We start from the raw sequence: 13,736 nt of genomic DNA on the forward strand, positions 1-13,736 counted from the left end.
ATATTCTCCCTGGAATAACTCTCGTTTCCTATGAATCCAAACAGACTCTGGTGCCTGCTATCAGTTGAATACTTATAGCAGATCACAGATAAGCTATTCCACAACCACCACCTTTTCCTCCCAAGAGCTATGGCTTTTCATTCCACTAGTCCAGATAAAATTTTTTCACAGAATCTCAATGACAAGCTTTTAGTTGAAAAATAGAAGTCTATTCTTTTATTTGAATATTTCCAAAGAATCAAGCTCATCCTGGGCAGCCTGCATGGTGGCTGTCCAGAGATACTTGAAAGGGAGGCATGCAGTCCTCATCATCCATCATCCAGCAGTAAATTCTTTACAGGGTTAGGATTGGGAGTTCTTCATGCTGCTCTTGGTCAATCATTGACTGTGATTTTGGTCCAGAAGCCATCCAAAGAGAGCAAGGTTTGAGCCGTCCTTAACTCATACCCAGATGAAGCAACTTCCGCAGAAAGGCTGGTCCTCCCCAGTAACCCCTGTTAAGAAATGATATGGGAAAGATGTTTGCATCAGAAAAGATGGCAGTGACCTCAAGTCAGCAGGATGTTGGAAGGAAAGCCAGACTGCTCACAGACCACGCTTATCAGCACACAAAGCAAGATTTGTCTAGTGAGGTAGGATGATCCTGTGACTAGGAAGGGACAACTTGCTTTGAGTTCTGGTTTTGACACTGACTTGCTATGTGAGCCTGACATGCTGATTCAGTTCAGCAAACCTGTATGATACCTCTACTACATCCAAACTACAATCCTCTCTACTTTCATCTGCTTAAAATCAATTATAGGTGCAGGTTTCTCAACCTTAGCCCTACTGACATTTTGGACCATGCATTTCTTTGTTGTGGGGACTGTCCTGTGCATTGTAGGATGTTTAGCAGCATCCACGGCCTCTGATCACTAGAAACCAGTATCATCCCCTCCAGTTGCGACAAGGAAATAGGTCTCCAGACATTGGCAAATGTCCGCTGTGTGACAAAAATTACCCTGGTTGAAAACCACTAGTATAGATATCCTGACTTACTTATCTCATAGTGGTTTGGACAAATCAAATGAGATTACTTGGAACAAAGAAATTATTAATTTTTGTTACTTATTGAATGTCTAATATGTAGAATGCCTACACTGTAGCTGTCTTTTAATGTGTTATCTCATTAATCCCCATCCTCCGAGGTAGGCAATGTTACCTTCATTTGCAGATAAGAAACTTAAACACAGAGAGTTTAAGCAACTAGCCCTAAGACACACAGCAAGTGACAAACACATGACTCAAACACAGGTCTGACTCCAAAGCTAATGTTGTTAATCACTGTTTTGTTTTTCTTATAAGATAATAAAAATTAAAGTAAGGTAGCAGATGAAAAAGTACTTAACATGTGAAAAGCTTTTACATGATTATTATTATTATTATTATTATTATTACTACTACTACTATTACTTATCCAGCAGCAAGAAAGAGCCAGAACATGGAAGACAGAGACTTGGTCATTGCCAATAATGAAGGTAAAAGGCTGCACCCACTGTGGGTTGTAGATGTGCTGCAGCTCCCTCCCCTCACCCAGGACAGCATCTCTCCCACCAAGTGTGGCTGAGGCTTCCCTTCGCAGGCCTCTGTCACTGAACCATGAGAAATGGCAGAGCAAGGTGGGTCTCTTTCGCCAGTCCTGCTCTGGGTCAATTTTTTCTAAAGCTGGAAGGCCTCCTGGAAACAACCACCCTGCATAAGTGGGTGCAATATCCTAAAGGTGCGCCTCTACCCCAGCGATGCACTTACCTCAGCATCATATTCCAGTACAGGAAGGGCATCATGTCAGCCTTCATGAGGAACATGGAAAGTCTCTCTTTGCTCTGATCAAAGGGGAAGGTTTCCAGCGGCTGCGCATTGTAGTCAAACTCCGCAAGAATCACACGGTTGTAGCCAGTCACCAGTGGACATGACGTGTAGCCATCATACTAAAATTGCACATGAGACCGAGTTGGAAAGTGGCTTTTTTTTCATGGTGTTATATAGATACCTTAGAATTTATTCTTTACTCTGAGCAGTTGCAATTTTTTCTTTTTTTGTATAGTTAAAAATGGAAATTACATAACAAAAAGTAGTACCAAAGGCAAAAATTGAATGCCCATATTGGAAAAACTAATTAAGAAAGTGGCAAAATTGTAGGAAAATATTGTTTTCACGCAGAATGTAAGATGGTAATTGAGACAGTGACTCTTACAAGGCACACGAACCTTCTTCACTGGGGTTTCGTTCTTCATAATCAGAGAAATTGTTCTGTCAAGTATTCCTGACTGGGCAGCTGTGAGAGAAATGGAAAAGTCAGAAAAATATAAGCATTTAGGTTTTCCATGAAAACTGATTTGCACATAACTTTAACGTGAACCAATGTGTCAGACTCCATTCCTCATCCTTCTAAATTATAACTAGAACGTGGCTCTTACTGTTTGAAGTTTTTGGATACCAGAAGTTCTCCAGCTCATCAAAGACCCACACAGGTGCCTCCATAAGTTTGAAACTGATGAGCCAGCTCTTTCTAAGAGGAGGACTGGCAAGCTCAAACGTAAGAACTGTAAGAGTGGCCATACCCCAACCCTACTCCCCGTCCTGGGTTGTCTGTGTGCCCAGTATCCCCCCGCCACCTGGGATGTCCCTGTGACCCTGTGTCCCAGGATGTCCCTGTGTCCCAGCCTATATTAATTGCCCCAGGTGTATCAAAACAATGAGTGTTCCTCTGTACTGGACTGCCCTGTCTGAGGCTGGACCAGATACAGATAGACAAACAGACAGATAGACAGATGTTTTGGGGTTTTGAGAGCAAGAATAGGAGACTGCCTTTTTTATTCTCAAAATTCACCAGTTCTGTCATTCTTGTTTCATCCGTCCCATCATGCATAGGCCACTTCTCTTCCCGGAGTATTTTTATAGTAGACCTCGTAACAACTCACCCATCATTAATTCTGGGTCTATCTCTGGTAGATGAGGAATTTTTTAGACACAAACACAGTAACATGTTTATACCCCAAATACTAGCAATAACTCCCTAATACCATGGAATCCCAGTTTGTGTTCAATTTTGAATAATTAAGCCTTCCCTTTTAAATTGGTGGTCACCAGATAGGAGGGGGTTGGGGAAATAGGTAAAAAAAGTAAGGGATTAAGATGTCCAAAATTTCACTTATAAAAACAGTCACAGAGATGTAAAGTACAGCATAAGGAATACAGTCAATAATATTGTAATAACTGTATATGGTGCCAGATGGGCACTAGACTTATCAGGATGACCACTTCATAAGGCATATAAATGTCTAATCTCTGTGCTGTATGCCTAAAACTAATATAATAGTGTATGTCAATTGTAATTGAAAAATACACTTAAAAAAAAAAAGATTGCCCTTTTCAAAGTACAGTTTGTGTCTCTAGAAGTAGGAGACTGGATATACTTTTGAGGAAAGAAGGGTTACCTACATGTTGTAAAATGCTCTTATTACAGTAATTACTTTGGAATCCCTAAAATCAGGAATCAGCAAGCTTTTTCTTTAAGTAAAAAGTTTAGACCTTGTAGGCCAAGAGGCAAAACCAAAGATATTATATAACAAGAAAAAATATTTATTAACAAAATTCAAAATAGAAAAGTATAATAATTTTTTGGACTATGGGTCTACTAATGAAAAGAATGGAATTCTTTTTTTTTGGAAGAATGAGAAAAAACATTAGTGTTCCCCATCAGCAAATCGATTATAAATGTTCATCTGTGGAACTCATCTCAGCCAGCTGTACAAAAACAGGCAGCAGCTCGACTTTGCTGAGGCCCAAAAGAGCAATGAATTTTTTACTGGAATGGGGGCCTTCAGAAAAAAATTGAAGAACAGATAACTCTGCTTTAAAAATGTTAACCAGCTATCTTGGTTGTGGCCAAGGTAACATCTCTAAAGATCCTTTTTACCTTTTGGAAACCTCTGTTCCTCTTTGAGGGCCAGAAAGAGTTGAGAATCTGTACTGAGAAAACCCAAAGAGGCCCCTGGAGCAGGGCATCAAGGCCGACAGAAAAGGAGGGAAAAGGACCAGAGGATGCCACCTGCAGAGAGGTTAGGCCCTTATACCCAGCAAGCAGTCACACTCTCCAGGTTTAAGGGCGGGTGGGTGGGTGGGTGTGTGTGCGCGTGCGCGTGCGCGCTCAGGTTTGTTCCCTGTATAACCCCCGTCTGTTATGCCCAAGCCTTCAGTTCACTCTTGTTAGGTGCCACATGCTGGTCTTGGCGGTGCTGATGTAACTCAGGAAGAATCCTGGGGCAGAGAAGCATGAGCCCCAGGAAAGCCAGGCTCCGTGAAGGGAAACAGGGTCTCGCTCCCTATAGCGTGATGGTCTCCACTGAGGTGAGATGCCTGGCTAGTGGAAGGTTAAGCCAGGGACAGATTTGTGGAACAAGTGTAAACATTGCTAGGAACATTCAGAGGACAGGAGGAGGGAAAAAATACAGACCCACCTGGGGAAAGTTAAGGTTATTGTTATATAGACTCTAAAGAGAAGAGCAAATAGACTCAGAAAGAAAAGCATTCACTGCAGCACAGTTTGAAATAAATATGAGTTGGAAACAATGCAAACCTAAGTGTGGGCTTGTTAAATAAATTCTGAAGCAACCATACAATAGAATACAGACTGTTAAAAAAACAGAAAGTAAAAACAACAGGGACATTTTCCACGTGGTCAGGGGGAATGTAGAAGCTCAGAGGGTGGAAGGTAGGGCTGGGCACAAGACTTTTCACTTAGAACTTTTTATGTAATCATATTTAATATTATTTCTTTGGAACATTGAAACCAATGTATGTTTGTGGGAAGAAAGCCGAAAGCTGGGTAATCTCAGCCTCACATACAGCACACGTATTTTCAGCACAATAATTCAGCAGGCTTACATTAAGAGAAATGTAAATTCAAAGTATCGCCTACAGCCTACCTATAAATCACAAAGACAAAAGATACTTTTACAGTGAAGAGAACCCAGTGACAAAATGTAGCTTCACCAAGGAGGAAGAAAATTAGCATAATGAGCTCCTTAGGTGCTACAGTGAGAGGCACACAGTCTCACTGGTGGAGGCGATTTGAAGCTGTGACACATTCTACAAAATAGCCAGCCTGGAACCTTCAAAAATGCCAATGTCATAAAGGTAAAAAAAAAAAAAAAAATTGTTAGAATGTCATTTCAAGACTAAAGGAAACTAGAGAAGACAACCAATGTGGTGTGTGGTCCTTGACTGGTTCATGCATTTAAAGGAGGGCTGGGCCATAAAGAACATTTTTAGGAAAACTGGAGAAATTCAACCTGGATTGTATATGAGATGATTTTATAATACAATGCTCAATTTCTTGGACATGATAATGGTTTTGTAGCTATAGAGAAGAAAGTCCTTTTTCTTAGAAGATACAGGGTGAAGTATTTGAGGATGAAGTATTATGATATCAAAACTTACTTTCAAATGACTTAGCAAAAAAATGCACATAGAGTGATAAAGCATACATCACAAAATATTAATAATTGGTCAATACCTGAAGAGTATATGGATATTCATTTTTCTTTCAATTTTTTTTATAGGTTTGAGTTTCTTTTGAAATAAAATGTTGCAGAGAAATTACTATTAATAGTGGAAGAGACATTCAGTGGGTTTCCTAGTAAGTGTCTTTCTTAGGTTGAAGTACTCAGTGAAAGTAACACCACATGAGCTGCAGGTGTATAATTCACACAAAACACTGCCATCCCCGTCGGCAGGGAGGCCTGTGTTTTACAGCATCTAGAGAAGACAGTTCCTGTCTACAGAGGACAGAATCTACAAGGCAATTCTCCCCATCACTGCTAGTGCAGAACACTGAGGTGAAGAATTTAGTTTTCCAGGCTGAGATCTTAATGGTGTACCAGTCAGGGCATGCTCCACGGTATTTGTCTTAACAGAACAATTTTCTGGTCTGCAAGCATTCATTGACTTGCATGTGTTTTCTGGGGAAACAAATGCTTCCCTTGCTTTATGGTATTTCAGGCAGAAGAAAAATAGCCAACTTGCCTGGCATCACAGGTGAAGAAGGTCAGGAATGAGCACATGGCCATATGAGAAGTAGCAGAATCCCAATTCTAGAGAGCGGTGCCCTCTCTCTAATGCACCCTCCCCTAAAAACCACCCCGCTGACCTAGAAAAGGCAGATGAGGTCATGCTACTCTGGTACAAAGCCCTCAACACATTCTTTCTCCTTTACGCAATACTAAGTTCATCAATAACTTGATTCTGTGTCAGGAAAGTCAAAGTCATTTTTAACCCTCAAATGTTTCTTCATTATTAATGGAATGCTATTTGTGCCAAATTTTTGTTTCTGTTATGATGGTGCCTGGGGTGGCATCATTTTAAGAGGGGAAGCAACATAGCACTTTATCTTACCTACTGCAGCAGCGGTCTTTGAGGTAGGAAGGTTTGTGCAGTCCCCAATCCCGAACACATTTGGGTATCTCTTGTGCTGCAGAGTTTCCTTATCCACATCCACCCAGCCAGCAGCATCAGCCACAGGACTCGTCTTGAGGACATCTGGTGAGCTCATTGGTGGTGTAACATGTAGCATTTCATACTACAAAAAAGGAGAGCATCCAAAGTTGTGTTTTTCCCAATATTTCCACAGCCCCACAAGTTGCCCCCGGACCACACTCACTGCTACGGCTGCATGGAGCACTATACAATTAGTGCTTATACTAATCTACACCTTGTCCAAGGTCGTACAGGCTCCCTTGGGGTCTGATGATAAAATAACTACCTGTCCCCTTGGTCGACATGGTCTCCCCACAGAGTCCCAGTGATCCTTTGGGCGGTAGGTGTGGGGGAATCCAAGATCCTGGAGGGAACCTCACCAACATTCTGAAAAACCCATTGACATTTCTCCTAGTGCTGAAACTAAAACAAAGAGGATGGCATATTTCAGCTGCTCTCTCCCTGACCCTCTCTGTGAACTTGCCAGTCTGAAACTGCAAAGAGGTTCTCAGAGTCCTTGAAACTTGTAAAAGCTATGTTAGGAGCTGGTAAGCGAGCACCATTCCCAAATATGGGTCAACTTTCAAAAGGAAGCAGTCAAAACACCAATTTAAAATGAAATAAAGGGTGGTAAGAATATTGGCTTGCACTCTAGATGGAAGAGGGGTCTGACTCCATATTGGGTTTACAGACGGAATAGGAGACAATGGATTTCTTTTCCCAAACACCTCTGTCAAGATAACCCTTGGCAACAGTGCCCTGACCCATCCTGATTGACTTTGATGGCTCCTTTAAGATTTTTGTGTATGTATCTTCTACTTTTTGTAGTTCATCCTTTTTATTCTTTTTATTTGGTTTTAATAAGTTTCATCTAGAAATTTCAAATTGATTCAAATGTTCACAAAACATTGCATTAAGGTGAAAGCTTTAGCATCTTAGACGATTCCTTGTGAGAGTCACTAGCCCCTAGTTTCCATAAGGAGGTTCAGGCATTCATCACGGCTCGTCAGTCATTGATGGCACTGTGGAGCCTTGTACGCATTCCCACTTTCAGACCATTATAAACTTAATTAACCTTAAAGGAGAAGGAGTGCTGCAAAATGTTCAGTGCTCCTCTGCAGGGTAATCTTGGGTGGCTCTTTAGGGGTATGGGTCCCTGAGACTGGGCCTGTTAGTGAATGTGAAGGCTGAACACGTGTCTGGAGGATAGTTGATGGAACCAACAATCATCACTCACCGAATTATTAAGGCCGTGTCTGCACTGCTTCAGTTAACTACAAACAATTTTTTACACTGTGGTCTAAATCTTATGAATTCCAGATATCTTTAAGTTAAGTATTTTTCATAAGCATCATAAAGACATGATTTTACTTGAACTAATATCCTATACAAATGAAATACTGGGCAAAATAATGAAACAAGACCACCTTCTTACACCATACTCAAGAATAAACTCAAAGTCGATTAAAGACTTAAATGTAAGACTTGAAACCATAAAAACATTAAAAGAAAGCATAGGCAGTGATGTCTCAGGCATTTCTTGTAGCAATATTTTTTCTGATATATCTCCTCAGGCAAAGGAAACAAACAAAAAATGGGGCTACATCAAACTAAAACGTTTTTGCACAGTAAAGGAAACCATCAACAAAATGAAAAGACAACCCACGGAACTGGAGAACATATTCTCCAATGATACATATGATAAGGAGTTAATGTCAAAAATTCATAAAGAACTTATACAACTCAACACCAAAAAAACAAATGTTCCAACTAAAAAATGGGCAAAGGACCTGAAGAGACACTTCTCCAAAGAGGACATACAGACGGCCAATAGATATATGAAAAGATTCTCAACACCACTAATCATCAGAAAAATAAAAATTAAAACCACAATGAGATATCACCTCATACCTATCAGAATGGCTTTCACCAATAAATCCACAAACAAGTGTTGGCAAGGATGTGGAGAAAAGGGAACACTTGGGCACTGTTGGTAGAAATGCAGGCTTGTGTAGCCACTGTGGAAAATAGTACGGAGTTTTCTCAAAAAATTAAAAATGGAACTGCCTTAGGATCCATTGATTCCACTTCTGGGAATATATCCAAAGAAACCCAAAACACTAACTTGAAAGAAATATAGGCACCCCTATGCTCACTGCAGTGTTATTTACAACAGCCAAGATTTGGAAGCAACCTGAATGTCTATTGATAGACAAGAGGATAAAGATGTGGTGCATACACACAATGGAATATTACTCAGCCAGGAAAAAGTGAAATCTTGTTATTTGCAACAACTTGGATGGACCTAGAGGATATTGTGCTAAGTGAAATAAACCAAAGAAAAACAAATGTCATACAATTTCACTTATATATGGAATCTAAAAAGTAAAATAAACAAACAAACAAACAAAAAAGAAACTTATAGATACAGAGAACTGATGGTTGCCAGATGGGAGGGGGTGGGAAATGGGTGGAAAGGTGAAGGGATTAAGAAGTACAAACTTGTGGTTATTTTAAAAAAGTCACATGGATGTCAACTGAAGCATAGGGACTATAATCAATAATATTTTAATAATTAGGTATAGTGTCAGGGGGTTAATAGACTTACCAGGGTGCTCACTTTGTAGGTTATATAAATGTCTAATCAATGTAGTATATACCTGAGACTAATATAATAGTGTTTTTTAACTGTAGTTGAAAGAAAAAAATAAAATAAATCCATAAATAATTTTTTTTTAAAAAAAAAAAGAAAGAGTGGAATTGGGGCTAGCAAGAAAATCTGACCTGAAATCTATAATTCAAAAGAAACACAAATATCTTTTCTTTATAATTCCTTTAGCACAATAACCATTTATTTATCCAAGTCACTATCTGCAAGCTCACCTATCCACACAGCTGAGAACCAAAGAAAGAAAGTCTGTGCACTTAGGCTCATCATACACGTTTCCCAAAAGAGTATGCTCTGGGCCCTCACTCCTAGGTGATTCACATTTAATTTACATAAAATTTAACATTTGGCCATCTCATTTTCCATCCAGTAAAATATTAGAAGCAGCAACTAAAAAGAGCTAAAGACAGTGAGACCTCTAAAGTCACTTAAAATTTTTTGGCAGCTGGGAAAGAAAACTGGAAAACTACAAAAATGACACATACAAAATCAAAGAACACAGTAGTTTGAGATACTGCTGTAAGGTGCTAACTAGCACTAACAACCCAGCAGACCCTAGGAGTGTAACTATGTAAGAGCTATGCATAATTACGTCCCTGAGCTATGACTCCAGAAAGTAAGAAAGTGCTCAAAAATACGATGGGGACATGTCATAAGGAAATAGGAACCATCTAAAAGGGCTCCTTGAATCTGGGACAATTTGAGCACCAAATAATAAATTATAAACCACTGGGGACAGATGGGAATTTAGGAGTTCATACCAATAATGAATTAGGAGAAGAGAGGGCTTTTGCTGACAGAATACCAGGAGCCTATTATCGGTGAACATAGAAAAAAATGCTGGAAAATCATCATTTTGCAACTACTTCAGTAGACACTGGATTGGCGGGGGGGGGGGGGGGTGGGGGGGGAGTCTCACCAATGGATGCTAAATCCAGGGGGAAACTTAATGAGAAGTAGGGTATTTACATGGGTTTTCAAGTATCCCCCCACAGACTTCGCAGTAGCAAGGGAGAAAAAGAATAACTATACAGTGGAGAATTTAGGCCATATCTTGACTGGTCTACATGAACGCCATCAGTGAGGGGCAGGTGGGCACAGCATGCTTTCAAATGCGTTACCCTGGAAGGACACATCGCTTATGCAGCATTTCAGTCTAAAAAGCATAGCCTGAAACTAATCACAAGAAAACACAGACAAACCTGAAATAAAGAACATTCTATTAAACAATTAAACTGGTCAGAGGGGGACTGTATTATTCCAAAATGCCAGTGTCATAGGAAACATTCCCAATTAAAGGAGGCTAGCTAAAGGGGCATAATTAATGAAATGCCTGACTGTAGACTGGGTTCTTGCCTGGAGGAGAAAAAGGCCTATCAATGCTATTGAAAACAAAACGGAAATATAAATGACTAGACGAAGGAAGGTGAAGGGATTAGCCAAAAAAAACATATGTACCTCTCACACAGAGACACAGACAACAGTGTGGTGATAGCAAGAGGGAAAGGGCGTGGGGGTGGGTGGAGGTGAGAAAAGGTGGGGAAATGGGGCAAGAGGCTTTGCTTGGGAAAATGGGTGCAAACTACAGTGTGCAGCTGATGTTTTATTGAGTTGTACACTTAAAACCTGTATCCCAGTAAGTTTAATTTTAAAATAATGGTAGTCCTGACCAGGTGGCTCAGTGGGTTGGAGCATCATCCTGTGCACCAAAAGGTTGTGGGTTTGACCCCCGAGTCAGGGAACATATCTAGGTTGCAGGTTCTATCCCCAGTTGGGGCACATAAGTTGGAGGCAACTGGTCGATGTTCCTCTCTCTAACATCAACGTTTCTCTCTCTCTCTTTCTCCCTTCCTCTCTCTCCAAAATCAATTTTTAAAAAAACATATTCTTGGGTGAGGATTTACAAAAATGGTAGATTAAAAGAGCAAATTGACAGTGACCAGAGGGGAGGGGGCAGGGGGTAACTGGGGAAAGAAGGGGAGGGGACAAGAAAAGGAATGTAAATAGAGGACCCCTGGGCACGGACAATGTAGGGGGACTGACTGTGGGAGCGGGGTGGGGGGTGAGGGGGCGGGGGGAGACACAGGGCAGGGGTGAGCAACGGAGAAAAAGGTGGGACAACTGCAACTGAACAACAATAAATTTCTTTTTAAATGCTGCAAAAAGAATTTTTAAAAAAGGTAGATTAAAATATTGTGTCTATGCCAAATATATTGAATTGATAGCAGTACTGTGGTTATGTATGAGAATACACCTATGCCTTGGGAAATTTACAGTGAAGTATTTCAGGGTAAAGGCCTATGATGTATGTAACTTATCTTTAAAAGCTTTGGAGAGAGGAAATGGGAAGGGGAGAGAAATGAAATGATAATGCAAATAGGATAAAACTTTATATTATATATTATATATAATATAGAATGGTAATCTTCTGCAACTTTCTCTATTTTGAAAGAAGAAGGAACTAAACAAAGAACATGTGTGAATGACCCATGGACATGGAAACAGAGTGGGGGGGGGCGGGGGGGGATGGGTGGAGGAAGGCGAAGGGTGAAAAATTGAGACAACTGTAATAGAATAAACATGATTTAAAAATAAAATTAATTAAAATTTGAAAAAAGTATAGTTCCTAAAATGAGGGGAAAAACAAAAAAAGATTATTTTCAAAAAGAAGTTTTATAAATTATGACCTTGAATCATAACATTTTAAATGGCAGTCTATATGCTCCATGTAAAAAAAGAAAAGATGTTTATAATATATTCAGAAAGAGCCTAAGCTAAAAAAAAAAAAGCTTATAATGTGAAGTTTTAATGTTTAGAAGACTAATCTTTGGTTTACTTCAGAATTCATTTTTATGGAACCTGTCATTCCTCTAAAAATGCTGAATGAATAAAATACGACTGCGTACTGTTTTCTCATGGCTGACAGTTCTTGCCAGGATGATATAAACAAATGATTCTTCCATGCATGCTTCTCCAGATGCCTTTTCATCTTGTTTTTATTCCTCACATGTCTCTACAAAAGCCCTCTTCCCACTCACAGAAGAAACTGAGACACAGAGAAGACACAGCCACGCACAGAGGCTGGATCTTTCCGAGCAGAGTGCAGCTCCACTGGATCTTTCAAGGAGTTTGAAGTGCACATGTGAAAGATGTTTAAAGGCAGCCCCTTCAGCGGTGAAAGACAGCTCTGTCATTCTTGAACTACCCACAAGCGGGGCTATTCCTCCCATACCATAAACTTGACTAATCACCAGATCCTGCATTTAAGGAAGCCTTCCCTGAACTCTAGGCAGTAACTGAAGTTGTGAAATATGTGACAGCTTCAAGAAAAGTGGAGACATAAAATAGGATAAAAATCTACTTGGTCCAGTAGATAAGCCCTCCTCACCTCCCTTGGACACAGCCTCCTCCCTCTTCCCCTTCCCCACTCACATTGGTTCACTTTCCTCCCATCACTGTCCTATGATGCTCATTGCAACCAGCCTTCCTCAGCACACAATGACGATGGACAGGGAGGTAGGAGCCACAATGTCACCTGCATCTATGACACTGTTCACCTGACAGCCTAACCTCACCACTCACTGAAATCACTTGGGTCTCTCCGGGTTTGTCCAGGTTCTCAAAAACAGCCTCTTGTTTCTCAGCTCGGACTTCAATGAGGTTTTGCTTGTAGTTAACAGTGAGGTTCCGCTCCTGGATGATCTTGAGCAGGGCATCTGCGTACTTCTTAACCCCGAAAATTGCTCCAAGAGAAGTGTTAAAAATGATATTGGCCTTGGATCGCTTCCCTGTCTGAAAAAAGGAAAAAATAGAAACAACAAACACCAAAGCACTATGTTCCTGCTATCTTTTTTTCCTACTGCGACAAGAATAAAAAGCTTCAGAAAAGACCTCGCCAGCTTTCTCCATCACTACACTCTGGTGGGAGGAGGTGTGGACCAATCCACTGCCTCCATCTTATTTTCTGTCAGCAATATAGCAACTAAATGCACATTTGAGTGAGGGGGGTAAGGTGGGCGCTGTTCAGTTGAAGGCCACTGATGAGATTTATTCCAGGTAAAGATAGAGCTGGGTTGTTTATTCATATATTCACTTGTTCATTCATTCAATGAATACTGAGTGAGGTCCCAGAGCTGTTCACGTACTGTTCCAGGGGCTGAGGGGACAACAGTGAACAAGTCAAAGCTCCCATGGCCCCTTGGCTCTTCCACTGTAGTATTGTTCATGTTTCAGGGAGGCTAGTATTCTCCCAAACATCTAAGATCTCATGGCAACCGAGATAGAAAGTTCTCTCACAACCACCCAATTGTTGGGAGGAAAGAGTTAAGCAAAGGGAATTTCCAGGAGGACTTAAACAGCTAGTCTCCTACTTTTTGCCTTTGTTTAGCTCCTTTTAGGATTCGCTCATCTGGGTCTCATTATTTGGAAGAAGTTAGGTAGGAACCTCAAAGGGCTATGCCAACCCAGGATTCTCCAGAAAGTTCTTTCTTAGAAACAGAAATGATGACTGGAACTGTTCCTTGATTTCCCTCCCCATGGGACTGGTGCTGGT

At 40.6% G+C, this 13,736-nt stretch overlaps 1 protein-coding gene across 1 annotated transcript in view; it reads right to left on the reverse strand.

The window, feature by feature from the left end:
- Positions 1-229: 229 nt before the first annotated feature.
- The window catches only part of SQOR (sulfide quinone oxidoreductase), a 43,770-nt gene continuing 30,263 nt past the window's right edge, over positions 230-13,736 (reverse strand). The window contains exons 6-10 of the mRNA XM_054565463.1: positions 12,767-12,976; positions 6,436-6,619; positions 2,247-2,314; positions 1,789-1,967; positions 230-494 (exon numbers count right to left, since the gene is read on the reverse strand). Of these exons, the coding sequence (XP_054421438.1) occupies positions 437-494; positions 1,789-1,967; positions 2,247-2,314; positions 6,436-6,619; positions 12,767-12,976 (699 nt within the window). The 3' untranslated portion in view covers positions 230-436. The remainder of the gene's footprint in view (positions 495-1,788; positions 1,968-2,246; positions 2,315-6,435; positions 6,620-12,766; positions 12,977-13,736) is intronic.

The sequence above is a fragment of the Pteronotus mesoamericanus genome, unplaced genomic scaffold (genome assembly GCF_021234165.1).
Source record: "Pteronotus mesoamericanus isolate MK-2021 breed Mesoamerican mustached bat unplaced genomic scaffold, CSHL_Meso_final contig_164, whole genome shotgun sequence".
NCBI lineage: Eukaryota > Metazoa > Chordata > Mammalia > Chiroptera > Mormoopidae > Pteronotus > Pteronotus mesoamericanus.